This window comes from Zonotrichia leucophrys, chromosome 1 (genome assembly GCF_028769735.1).
Source record: "Zonotrichia leucophrys gambelii isolate GWCS_2022_RI chromosome 1, RI_Zleu_2.0, whole genome shotgun sequence".
Classification (NCBI taxonomy): Eukaryota; Metazoa; Chordata; class Aves; order Passeriformes; family Passerellidae; genus Zonotrichia; species Zonotrichia leucophrys.
This window is the reverse complement of record NC_088169.1, coordinates 39601585-39615110: the sequence shown is the minus strand read 5'-3', so window position 1 is coordinate 39615110 and position 13526 is coordinate 39601585. Positions and strand designations below refer to the sequence as shown.

At 43.4% G+C, this 13526-nt stretch overlaps 2 protein-coding genes across 5 annotated transcripts in view; one reads left to right on the top strand and one right to left on the bottom strand.

Moving 5' to 3' along the window:
* Positions 1-1979, top strand: part of PCCA (propionyl-CoA carboxylase subunit alpha) — a 299270-nt gene extending 297291 nt beyond the window's left edge. For all 3 annotated transcript variants that reach the window (XM_064712168.1, XM_064712163.1, XM_064712177.1), the window contains one exon: positions 1627-1979. In XM_064712168.1, coding sequence (XP_064568238.1) covers positions 1627-1695 — 69 coding nt within the window. In that variant the 3' untranslated portion in view covers positions 1696-1979. The remainder of the gene's footprint in view (positions 1-1626) is intronic.
* Positions 1714-13526, bottom strand: part of GGACT (gamma-glutamylamine cyclotransferase) — a 28176-nt gene continuing 16363 nt past the window's right edge. For both annotated transcript variants that reach the window (XM_064712187.1, XM_064712197.1), the window contains exon 2: positions 1714-4942. In XM_064712187.1, coding sequence (XP_064568257.1) covers positions 4452-4925 — 474 coding nt within the window. In that variant the 5' untranslated portion in view covers positions 4926-4942 and the 3' untranslated portion in view covers positions 1714-4451. The remainder of the gene's footprint in view (positions 4943-13526) is intronic.

The following is a 13526-nucleotide window of genomic DNA, read 5'->3' as shown; positions in this document are numbered from 1 at the left end:
GAAATGAAGCTGCTAAACAGAATTCATCCTGTACTGCAGTGCAAAGTCATGGCTCTGAGTGCTAAAATAACTTGGCCTCTCCACAGGAATGGGATGTTTGGCACAGGCTGTTAGTCCATGTTTTGATGCTTTGAAACTGTGTTTTGAAACTCAGTTCATTTGTCTTCAGCTGGAAGACGTTCCCATTTTCATTCCTGACTTGAATTCCTTTTCTGTATCAAACCCCATCTTCCTGTTTGTAATTGTGAGAAAAGTGGCTTGTTTTTATCTACTTTGAGTTTACTCCAGCTGCAGGTGGCTTAAAAATGAGAGAAAGCTGGAGATGAGCTGGCGAGCCTCCTGTCTTCTCCAGGACAGCTGTGCCTGGGTCAGCACAGGGAGCCAGCCCCACTGCACGGCAGAAATTGCTGGGGAATTTGAAACACTGGTTCACTCTGGTGTTTGCTGAACCTTGGCTTTGTAGAAAAAGAAAAGCAAGGGGTAGAATGTTTTTCACACTGCTTTCATCTCCTAGAAGATTGAAGCTCAGCAATTGGGTAGGCTGCCCAGCTACTGATTTAAAATAAAGCCCTTGTTTGTACGTGTCACGCTGACTTTGCCCGTGCTCAGCATCGTTTCTGGAGCGGTGCTGTGAGTGTGCCTGTGCTACAGAGACCTGCTCACAGCTCTGGTGGCCTCAGACTGGCAAACATGGATGTGGGCAGCAGCGTGTCCATCACAGCCTGGTACTTGGGCTATGCTCTGCATTTCCTTCAGGAGCCCAGGGTAGTGTTTGGGTGATTAAAATGAGCTATCTGCTGAACAAGGATTTGGGCATGTCAGTGTGACCTCTGATTTAATACTGGAAACAAGCTCTATGCAGCTTCAAATATTTTCTATTGCTTCATGTGCTGAAAGGGAATTCAAACATGTTGCAGCCTTTTATAGAGGAAGTGAGGGACTAGTGTAAGATATTTGTGTTTTAAAATTCAGGAATCTGCATGGCAGCATGTAATTAATCTACAGATATAGTTGCACTTATTTTGACAGTGATAGCCCTTTGCTGAGTTCAGTTATGTTAAAGGATCCCAATTCAGATTTGAATAATCTATCCCAACTCCCTGGAGATAGAGAGAAACCAAACCCACTTCATGGCTGCAGTTCCAAGATTCTGCTATATTTGAAAACTGTAATTAAAGAAATGGTGGAATATTTCATTGTAACATCCCAACATGAGTATTGAAGAATCAGCCTGTCCTCTATTTAAAACAAATAAACAGCAGTGCAACCAGGTGAAAAAAAGTGCATTTTCATTTTAAAAATTGGCACCTCTAGCTGATGTTCAGGTCTTCAAGCACCTCTGTTGCAAGCAAACCTAATGGTAGGTGCCTGAATACCCTGATAGGGCTGGACACCATTTGTCAAGCACTGGTCCTCAAAACTCAGCTGGGCTCTGAGCACTGGAGGTCGAGTGCTCAAGGTCTCGAGGCCCTGGCAGCACAGGTGGATCTGTGTCCCCGGGGTGTCCTCAGGTGCACAGCGGCCACCACCCTGTGCACGCAGACACAGTGCTCTGTGCAATACCAACCACGTCAGCCAGGCCATTTATCTCACCAGGGTTTAAATTCTGCTGTTTCTGTACCCCAGGTAAAAGCTGTGCACTGCAAAGCTGGGGACACCGTTGGAGAAGAAGATCTGCTGGTGGAACTGGAATGAAAGTTTGCCTCCACACTGTTGAATTAACTAAGCCTTTATTATTTTTATCTGTAAAGTAACATTAAGACAATTCAACAGAGAAAACAGACAGTACTATGCACAAGATTTTATACAGGCATATTTACTGTATCAGTGGTTAAGACAGCAAACACAGATGTTAAATCTTGGCAACAGATCCCAGATTTTTACTTCCAGAAATACTTGTACATAACCTTTGTAATGCTTTGATTTTTCAGGATCAAATAAAATCAATAAAATACCATTTCTGCTTTGAAACAGGAAAAGCCTCTTTTTTTTAAAAAAAAGAAAACACAACAAAAGCCAAAATCTGATTTGTCTTCTCCACAGCAATGTCTCTGGTTTGAGGCCCCAGCCAGGCTGTGCAGAATGGCTGGCAAGAATGAAAAATTAACCACTGAGCAAACTGAGCAGTTCTCCTTTACTCTGTATAAGTGCTGCACAAGTACCACCAATGGCTTAAATTCTGATCAGATTGAGTTTGAATTGGGATATATATTTATTGAATTATTACTTATTAACTAATAATAAATTATTATAGAATTACTTATATTTTAAATACTTCTATAGTATTATACTTTTAATGCTTTGTATAGATTAGATTTAAATTACAGTTTAGAGGCTTTATTTTGCTAGTGCAGACATTTGTCGTGTATTTTCATTTAAAGTTGTAAGGGAATTGTCTTCTTATCTTCAAACTCCATACTCAATTTCCCCACCCCTATCTTCTTGATACTGCTTACTGGATGCCTTTACAGGAGCTGGCACTGTTCTCAGAGGTCTTCAGCTGCCCCAAGGTACTGCTAAGAGCATGTGCTGTCCTCAGACCAGGCCTCCTCCTGAATGCTTACAGGAAAGGGAGACAAAGGGACCTTGGCCATTGCCCCAGAGTGGAGCACGCCTGCTCTCATTTTCTTGCCCAGGATGTGCAGTGTCCTGCTGCTTCCCAGAAAGAAACCCTCTGGCCAGAGGTGCCTGGGCCTTTTACTGGAAGGTGAAGGATGAAAGCAGTTGGTGACAGGGCTGGTGACTCATGTTCAACCAGGAAAGTTTGATTCTGCTTGGAACTTCTGACTGAAGAGGCTTTCTTCCTGTTATTGAGACACTGCTAATTAACTACATCACATGGCTGAGGGGAAATATGTAATCCAGGGATCTGCTTAGAGAATTAGTTTATAAAATTCATCAAGATGAGAGAGTGTTTGGATAGTACCTGCCTTTCAGGAAAATTAATGTTTTTGCAGTTGGAGAAACTGAGGCAGGCACCCTGCAGATCTCCTTTCAAGTCTCCTTACTGCCATCTTACCCCTTCCCAAAGGAGCACAGTTCAGTCTCTGCAGGTTGCCCTAAACAGACAAGTACTGTAAAGAGACACAAGTATTCTACCAGCAAGTTACTTGTTTTGCTTATTGCAGCAACTTAAAAGCTTTTCTAAATGAGATGCAGCAGTGCCTACTACTGCTAAAGTTTAGGCTGATTCCCTACCCCGGATCTCCTCTGGCCATCACAGGGCTACTGGCAGTGAAGCAAAAGTACAATATTGTTCTGAGTTGTATCCTTGCTGCATTTGATGGTACTTTGGCTCACTGCATGGCATACAATGCCTGCTCCCCTCCCGTTGGCAGCTTTACAATCTATCTGTACCAAACACTGCAGCTGAAGAAAAATATAAGGCACAGGAGTGTAACAACAGAAAGCCATGGTTTTTCCAGATTGTACAGAAACCAGCACAGTTGGTTGGGTCAGGGGGACAACAGTCTTTACATATATTTTTCCCAATTTAAATGTTGTAATAATCACAATACAGGTCCTTTGGATATTTTCATAATGTATATACAATTCTCCCCCTTTAGGAAACTCAGTTTGCATATGGTTGGAAGTTCTGCATTAAAATGCATGGCAAAAAGTCACCTTGACAGTAAGTGCTCACAATGGCTCCAGTGTAGATTAGCTTTTTCTGGTCCCCAACAGCCCCCAAAACAGACAGACACACACACACACACACACTCATCCCCAAATCCTACAGTCACGCAGTGAACAGAAGCAGAACCCAAAGTGCTTAGAGTAGAACATTAAAAATACAGTTTTAAATGTAACTCTTTTATATTCTCTCAGTATTTCTTGACAATGCCTTTTAAAACTAAACGTGGTTTAAAAATACACCTTTCCAGTTCAGAAAAAACCCATTGCAATGAATAATCTTTAATCTTTACATTTTCTCCAGCAATTTCCTATTTGTCTAGAAGCACCAAGTTATCTGATCAGCTTTCCCTGTTTACATGCAGTAGCCTACTAAACCCACTACAAGTCAATATTCAATAGGAGTTGTGCTTTACTTTGCAGACATTTAAATCAGTTTCAAATTTTGTCAATTCAGGGGAAAAAAATTAATCCATTCCTCTGCCTTTCACTGACCTCCATTATTATGCACCAAGGCAAAGGGGGAAGTTGAGGGAATAGTTAGACCCCAGACCTGATGTGCACATAGAGTTACTTTACACCTGGTGCAAACCCAGTTACCTGCAGCAGGCTGGGGGGGCCAGGATGACACTGCCTGCCTGGAGAGGAGTCTGCAGCTCTGGGCCTACAGGACTTGAACACTAGCGCCAAGGCTCCTGGGTTGGGAAGGTTACGAGAGCTCCTGCATTTAATAACAAGGCATTACAGCTTTCCTGGAAAGGTTACCGAGCAACACCTGCGTGGCGCTATGGCTGCGGCCAGGCCGGCCCCTGCCGTCCCTATTCCCGGCTCTCCCGCAGGACGTAGGCAAGGCCGTGCTGCCCCGAGGAGTCGTAACTGTCATAGTAAGGGAGCCCGACCCACTCGGGCGGGAAGGTGGCCGTGCTGTACACGAAGCACTCCAGCACGCCGTCAGCCGCCGCCCGCGCCTCGCCCGCGCCGCCCTTCCCTTCCCACTCCACCACCTGGATCCTCATCAGGGTGCGCTGGTACATGTCTGGGCAGCCTTCGAACTCATCCAGGAACTGCAGCATCTGCTCATCCACAGAGTAAATCTCCCCAGCAATGTGGTGGCCTGTCCCCGGGATGTTCAGCATGTAAGGAATATTGTATTTCCCTGCAATCACCAGCGGGTACTTCTCCACCGTGTGGCCCCTTCCTTGGAATTTCGCCAGGCCTTTGGCCGTGTTGATCATGTGCTTGTAGTTGGGCTGGCCCTTCTTGAGCGTGCCGTAGACGAAGACACGGGCCATGGTACTTGCAAAAGCAGCTGGAAGACAAAGAGGTTCATTACCCACAGGGCCAGTGCTCTGGAGAGCCACGGCCCTGCCAGGGCACTGCCTGCACAAAAGGGCTGTTCTGGCACGTGCAAAAGTGGTCTTGTAGTCCTGTACCACATTTAAGTATCAAACTCAATTCAAGTATCTTGAAACTTTTCAGACAACTGCATCAGTGAAAAACAGAGACCAGGAGAAAGTCAGCCTTTTGCAGTTCTTTGCTGTAACCAAATGATATTCTCTAAAGTATCCCAAACATCAGCCAACACATCCCTGACCCCCAGGAAAAGTTCTGAATCTTAATTTTTCTCTCTCTCACTGTTATGGGAGCTGTGCTGCAGCAAATGTGTGGTGTCATGGTCAGTGACTCCCCAAAAGCAAGGGTAACCTGGTGTGGAGTCATCTCATGGATGTGCTGGTGCATTTGCAATAACGCCAGCACCAAGGTCCTGCTCACTGAGTGACAGACAAATGCTGAACAGCAAGCTGTGGGGCCAAGGGAGAAACTGGAAGCCAGGGCTGCTGGCAGCGAAACCAGGTAAAGCTGTGTTCCTCCTCTCTTCCCCAAGTGTTAAATCACCTCAAGCAGCTGGTCTGCACATCTGTGAGCCCCTCTTGAAAACAGACCCTGAACGACCATTTGTTGTGTCTGTGACCATGAAACACTCAAAATTGGTTTGAATGGGGTAAAAGACTGGCTTTACTGAAACATAACGGGGGGGAAAGGTGCCTTCACAGTTCCTGCATTATTTTTTCACACTGTGCTGTGTTTGTCCTCCATCATTTCTGCAGGGTAGAAGCAGCTCTTGCACTGTAATGTTTTCCCACATTTTTCCTGTGGTCACTGACTGGGCAGAGCCTGCCTCATCCACAGTTGTCATCTGGCTGGGCCAGACACCCAACATCAGAGGAGCCTGTGCAGCTCCTCTTGGAAAGAGTTTTATTAAATAATGTATTTCAAGTTTGAGAAATATTTAAAAAGAGACTGGAAGTAGAAATTTAATCTATTTTCTGCAATTTACTATTATTTTAGTAAACTGTTAGGTTTGGTCAGTTATCCTAAAGGGTGTGTTGCTGGCCAAGAACAGTGTCATTTAAAAATCCTCAGTAGCCAAGCAATTTCCCCTTTGGTGAAGCAAACAGTTTTTCTGTGTATCAAAATACAGCTTTCCAAGCAAAAACAGTGTGTGCCTTCATTTACTGGCAAACTGCTTTCACTTAGGGGAATAAGAACACACTGATTTTTTCCCTGTATTTTATCAGATATACTTCAGAGTAATTTATCCTTCATTACATAAATGAGCTTTTTTCTTGGATGCAGCTCATTCCCTCACAATAAAAAGAGCATTAATATTCAGTCGGCCCGAGTCTCTTTTATAAGAAAAATCATTACCTTTCAGATTGTGTTTTGAATAACAAACACAGATCCTTCAGGAAGAAACTTGTCCCAGTGGGGATTGAGAAAGGATCAGAGTTAAGCATTGAAACATGCAATTAATTCCCATTAGGGGATTAGGGCACTCGTGTTCACTTTGAATCAGAAAAATGAATTGTGAATTAAATTGTTCACAACCAAGAGGTTACTTGTCAGAGTTAATAAGTTAAAAAATAAAAAGGGAAACCTAAAATGCACATAAAAAGCTCTATAGTGAGTGGTGCATCTGTAAGGAAAAGGTACGCTTCATTTCCATTAAACAAAAGCCCTGTCCCTACTGTACCGCCGGAGATAGGCTTCCAAAAAGTTCACAGAGAAGAGTGTCACCATGTCCTGAAACGGGTGAAAACAACTTAACTTCCCTGTTTCTGATGGCACAGCAGCTGGCTGTTGGGAAACATCACCCATTTAAAGAAAGGCGCCCATCATCCCAGTGCAGAATTCAACAGCAACAAAGGAACTTGCTAACCCAGGTCTGGGCAAGTGTTTCTGATTTAGCCTTTGAGCAGATTGATTCAGCAGGCAGTACAAACAGAGATGGAGTGGGAAGCTGAAGTTACAGCCACAGCTCCCTGTGGCACTTCTGTGCCCCACAGTGGCCCTGTCACTCACGCTGGATGGGCTGAGCACAGTGACTTCTCCTTCTATTAAAAAAAACCAACAACAAAGCAAAGCCCAGCCCTCCAGCCAATGAGGGATTGAAATAAACTTGGTAATAACATTTCCTGATCACTGCTCCATATAAATAAGACATACACAATTTGCTGCACAATAAATCTGGTCTCCAGTGTGCCGTGTGTTGTGCTGCAGAAAGGCTGTAGATGTATTAGCATCACTTAAAGCACTCGCAAATCCTGGGCTTTTAAAAGAGTTTTAGCCACCTTGTGGCAGGAGAGCACAGAGCAGAATTGTATTTGAGTCATTTCACACTGCTTCCACTAAGCAGCTGAAAAGAGTTACAGATGGCACCCCCTTGCTGAATCACCAACAAGAAGTTGCTTTTTCTCACTTAATGCAGTTTGACACTTCTTACCGTCACTAAACCACCTGAGAGGAAAGGAAAACCCACCAAAAACCAAACAAAACCCGCCCAGACTTATACTGAATATTAGATGCCAGGACAAAACAAACTCATTCAGAAAGTACTTTCATGAAATATTCATACCGGAATCATGAAAATTTAATGGCATGGAGAAACACAAGTGAAATTTGTACTTCATCTTGGCAAACTATTTCTTTTAGCTATGAAAGATGACCTGCCAGATCGCTTGTAGGATCTGTAACTAGTCACTTCATCAGGCAAGATGCAAAGATCAGAAAACACAGGAAACATTTCAGCATCACACAGGTAGGTGGTGCTGGGTGAAAAGTGGCTCACAAGTGGTGCTAGCCAGGAGCCCAGGTGCTGCTCACCATTAGTGCTGGTAGGGCAGCAGGACTGTACCCACAGCCACCCTCACCCACCAGTGGAGCTCTGCGTCAGGGCTTTGGTTTTCCCTCTTTCCCCAGCTGTTTGCCCAACAGCTCCAGCACGGTGAGAGAAGGGGGGGTGGCCATGGGGCCAGTCACTGGCTCACTCACCGTGCACTCACAGATGAAGCTGCAACCAGACTCTTTGCTCCCAAGCTGTTCCCAAAACAAGACCTTGCTCCCCAAGTGGCAGCAGCAGCTTTGGCAAAAACCACCTTCTTTTATTTTTTTTTTTTTTAACCTCAATTCAGACAATTAGAGGACCCTACCAGCTTCTTTTAAAAATGAAGCATGGCCTCAGAGCTGTGCATTACACTGGCTCCAGGCTGTTTGCAATCATGCTCTCAGTGGGTTTGAGAGAAGAAATTTCAACAAAACAAAACCTAACTCAGAAAGTATCCATTTCTCTCACTCCATACAGTAACATTATTTTCCCTTGAGAAAAATTCTCTGCATTGGCTCTGTGACCAGATATAGTTACACATTAATTCTTCAGAAGTTTCTTAAAAACTGTAGGAAACAGGTGAAAAAACAAAATGCCTTGAACTTTAAACTTGAGCCCAGTCTGTTTGAATGAAGGGAGTTTTAAGGTCACTCTTCACTCAATGCTAACTTTCAAGAAGGACTAACATGCCAGAGAGGACTCCTGGGACCGCATCCTGTTGGTCCTTTGATGCTTTCATTTTGTTGCTTGCTATTTTCTTTATAGCACAGACAAGGGCTTCCTGCCTGGGCCGACCCCTTCCCAACCTTGCTGAATACCTCGGAAAAAGTTTATGGCAAGACACCTTTCTTACATTAACCACAGACGCACCAGAGAAACGATGGCTCCTTTGAAATCAAGAGGTTATGGTCTCCTCGCAGCGGTCACCCGCTCCAAAACCGCGAGGCGCTGGTTTGTGAAAACAAACAAGAGTATTGGAGTAACCAGGGCCATGCTGGGGCTACTGGGCACTACCTGAAACTCCACTTAAACTTCTTTGCAGATTGCTTTCATTTCTTCCTTGGATAACTCACATCCCCAGACCAACACTTCTGTGCTTAAACTGGAGTGTCTTGTGAGTCTCTGCCAGGAGGCAGAGTGAGGATGCCCTTGGGACAGGCATCAATCACAGCACTGCTCACATGCTTTGTACCCCTCTCTCATCAAAAACATTTGCCTTTTGTCTGTTTGAAAACATTCCAAATCACTTTCAACTGTATTGCATAGAGAAAATGTGTTACATTTTATTGCTTATAGAAAGAGTTTAATTCCCAAAGTGACTTTTAGAAGGTCTCAAAGTAATAAACAGATAAAACCACCACATGCAAAAAGATGATGGGGATGGAATGCAGAAAACACACTGGACACAACATTAGACTGATTAACAGGCCAAATTTCTGGAGAGTGCAGAGACAGGAGGGGATTGCCAGCACATCAGGACAAGAAAAGGCAAATGAAAAAAACAGAAGCTCAGTGGATGTGGACAAACTGAGTTGAGAGGAAGGATGGGAAAGCTGTCACCTCAAGAGAAAATTATGTAAGTATTGACTGTTTTGTCCTCATATCAAGTCATGTTGTACAAGTTTCACTGAAATCTTGGGACCTCAATTCAGAAACCTGTGGACTACAAAACTGTTTAGAAAGAGCTCAGGGCAGAGCACTGAGTCCAGAACTGTTTTACTTTGGCCAAGAATGAACCAGCAGGAGCTTAAATAGGAGCTGATGAGATGGGGCATAATCACTTGCAAATATGGGCAAAGGTTATAAGAAGAGAGAGTTGATTCTCTGCATACATGAACATGTAGCCAGCCAAAATTTTTTGCACACAGTCATTAACAACAACCATAACAACAACCATAACAAATGACCCCAAAAAAACTTGAGGGCCAAGTGCCCTCTATCTTAGAGTGGTCAACAAGATACCTCAGCATCACAGCACAAGAACAGGGCAAGGCAACATTGATGCATTTCCAGAGTTGGGTCCAGACCCTCCCCAGGTCAAAGTGATGAGCACTGAGCGTTATGCTGTGTAGATGCCTTTTCTTCCTGTGAGCTCTCACGCCTGGTTTTGTGTCAGCAATGGCAGCAGCAGCATGGAAGGCAGCCCCAGGCAGTGACTGCACGTGTGTGCATGAGGCCAGATCACTGTGGGGTCTTTCCCTGATGCCTGCTTGCTTCATCTTCCCGACTCAGGGGGCTCTGTGCACCTCCTCAGAGCCACCAGATACTTTTCCAGTGTTTACTCTCTGGATGGCTGACAAGTCTACATATATTTAACAAACCAAGCAGGACTCTTTACTGATTCTCCTATGGCTTTCTGACATAAGGAAACTATACCTGAAACATTTAAGAACAGACAAACCATGAATTTATACAGAGAGAAAAACTGCGTCTCCTCCTTTGTTCACACTCCATTCTCCCCAAGCTTTTTTGAGTGTATTGAGCAACACACTGATGTTTCAGAAGAACATTGCAATACCTCAAGCATCTTAGTCGTGAGTGTCAACTGAGGTGTGTTTACTGAAAATTAATAAACAGTGTGGAATCCTTGAAAACTTGTTCAAACTATCATGGATGCTACAGTTATTCTTGTCTTAGAGACAGGCAAGAGACTAGATGGCTTCTCAAACTCCCACTCAAGCATGGAGGGTCCTTACAATGCAGTTTTGTGTACACTACAATTAATTTAAATTATATACACAAAAATATCTTTGCACTTTTAGCATAGGTGTTTACACTGTTGTAGCTACACAACAGTAAGGGAAAAAAACAACCCACAAGAATGGAGCATATGCTTTAAATGCCAGACTGCTGTTACAGGAGAAAAGTAGAAAAACAACTTTTGATAGGGCAGCCCTGTTTATGCCATGGTGAATTTGAAGTGGTTTCCATCATTGAGATGCAGAACAGAGCCCAGAGTTTCAAACCGCCGACATCCTGAAACTGGGGACAGAGCCTGCAGCTTGGACGGGTTCCCTGCGGGGTCAGCACATTAATTTACATGCCAATACCCGGAGCGGTCAGCTCCTGTTTTGAGAAGATCATCCCGGCCTGTGGAACACGGCAAACACTTGGAGTACCTAAGCATGGGAATGTATTTTCCTACACTGAAAGGATGGCGAGAGAGAGAACGGGAAGCGAGAAAAGATGAGGTCTTGTGTGGGATCGTGAGGTGCCTTTCCACAAAGGAAATGAGGGAACAGCTGCACAATGATCCTCTGTGAGGAGGGGAGAGGTGCCCAGGTCACGGCCCAGCACCGTCCCTTGGGAGTGCGACCCAGCCTGGAAGGGAGATGTTTATAAAGCCCCATTGTTGAGCAAAAGCATCCTCCCACTGGCAAGGGCCTGTGGCTTGGGAAGCCTTTGCTCCTGCCCTGTGGAGGTGCCATGGCAGGGGGAGCAGGCAGGATAGGCTCTGCCCAGTGGGGCCTCTTGGGGCTCGCTCTGTGGCTGGCTGGGAGGGCCAGTAGCTGGACATCCTGACAGAATAGGGGAGGCCACTCCAACCAGCAGCTCCATTGGTGGTGGCAGGATGTCTCCCTGGGATGAGTCAAGGTGCCTGAGCCCTGCAGCACCATGGGGAAGGGTCCCTGCAATACAATGCTCCTCAAACCTTGATAAAAACCAAAGGAGAGCACAGATGTTCAGGGAACAAAATGTGCTCTGCTAAATGAGCCAAAGAGAAAAATCCAGGTATATATCCCAACAGTGTACATTATACTGTAGTATTTTTCCTTCAGAAATGTCTACATACTCCAGTCCAGCAAGGACTAGCTACTGAAACACAAACCTTTGACCAATGTGCCAGAAATTAAACATCAGAAAAACTCAAAAGACTGTTTTTTTTTTTAACACATGAATCCTGGGGAACTATGGGCTGCTTTAAATGATCAAAGAAAGACAATTCATATGCATTTGCTACACAGAGGCATGCTTTGCTTGTGAAGTGTTAGTGGCCACCAGATTTAAATGCAAACACATTTTAAATGTACCACCAGAAAGGGTACAGGGAGTGTGGGATAACAGCCAGGGATATTTGCCCTGAAGCAGGGTCATAGAAATTTTGTGAGGTTCAGAAGGAGTAGTGGACAATAAAGTATATCTATACACACAGAAGTTACACTAATAGTTATGCTTTTTCATTTGTATGTATGCCACTAGGTAGCAACAGAAGGAGGAGAGGCCTTCCCTGACATTTACAGGACCAGAGCCGAGGTTACTAAAGGTGCTCAGAAGCTTTTTTTTTCTTTAAGAAGGAAGCCTTATACCATTCTTTCAGTGTATGAATCAAATTTGTGGAAGAGCATAATATTTAACATGGGATACTGGTACAAAATAAATCAGCTCAACAGGCTGCCCAGGGAACTGGTGGAGCCACCATCCCTGGAGGTATTTAAAAGATGTGTAGATGTGGTGCTCAGGGACATGGTTTAGTGATGAAGTTGGCAGTGCTGGGTTAACAGTTGGACTCCATCTTAAAAACCTTTTAACAAACGCAGTGATTTTGTGATTCTATTATAATTCACTGCAGTTATTTTATTTGTCTTACTAATTAAATGTATATGCAAGTCTTACACTGGTAAGCTATCTAGTAGTTTTATTTAACAAAAAGATTTTTAAAGTGAATTTCAGCTTGTAACTTAATACAAGTCAGAAATAAAAACCCAACCCATATCTCAGCAACATATCTCTTCCACCATTTTCTAATATAATAAAAGGCAAGAAAATACAAACCAAAACAGGACATCAAATCAAAAACTACAAAGAATTACAAACAGATGTTCAGAATTAACTTCAATCCCACTGAGGCATATCACTCCTCTTTAGAAATTAGTAACAAGTTTACTACAGAACAAGTAAGTCACAGATCATCATGAGAAGAGAATTAATGAGTTATTTCAACTGTCCTGGTCTTGATTTTTGGTCTCTAAGAATGACTTGCAAATTCCTGCAATGAAGTCCGAAACATGCCTCATGTCCTTCTTCAATAGGGAATGCATCCTCATCCCAAAGTAAATATATTAACTGGCCTTCTCTCTTCTACATAGAAGAAACAAATGCATATTCTGGGGACATCCAAAATAGACAGAAATTGCACTTAGCAAGGCACTGGAATATTTGCTTTCAAATCCATAAGATATACTGATCAAACTCAAATATCTTCCTGCCTGGTAGAGTCAAAGCAAGACAAGAAATCTCCAATTTGTATGTGTCCTATAAAATTAAATGTTTATTTTCTGGTAAAGAGTGGTTTGGTCTCTGATGCAGAAACAGGTTTTATAATCGAATGCAAAATTTAATACAGGTCTGTAAGACCTGTATTTACTGAAAAATGAGGAAAACCAGCTACATAATCCCTTAAATCTTCTCATGCAGCCACAAGAGTCTCACAAGAATTACTGATGGAAATAATTCCCTATTTCTACATATACATTTGCAATTGCAGATAAAAGCTATTTTAGTGTTATGATGACACATAGAATTTACTCTAATTCAAGGTCTCCTTGCCCGTTCTCCCTCCAGAATGCATGGATGGAAGCTTTAATGAAGGGTATCTTATAGCAGGGGTAAGACAGTTACAGGATTACATAATATCTGTCTTAATTTATATCAGTCAATTATTTACAAATAAAATATTTACATAAATGAAAATGGCTTTATACATGCTCTGCAGCCTCTCTTCAGTGAC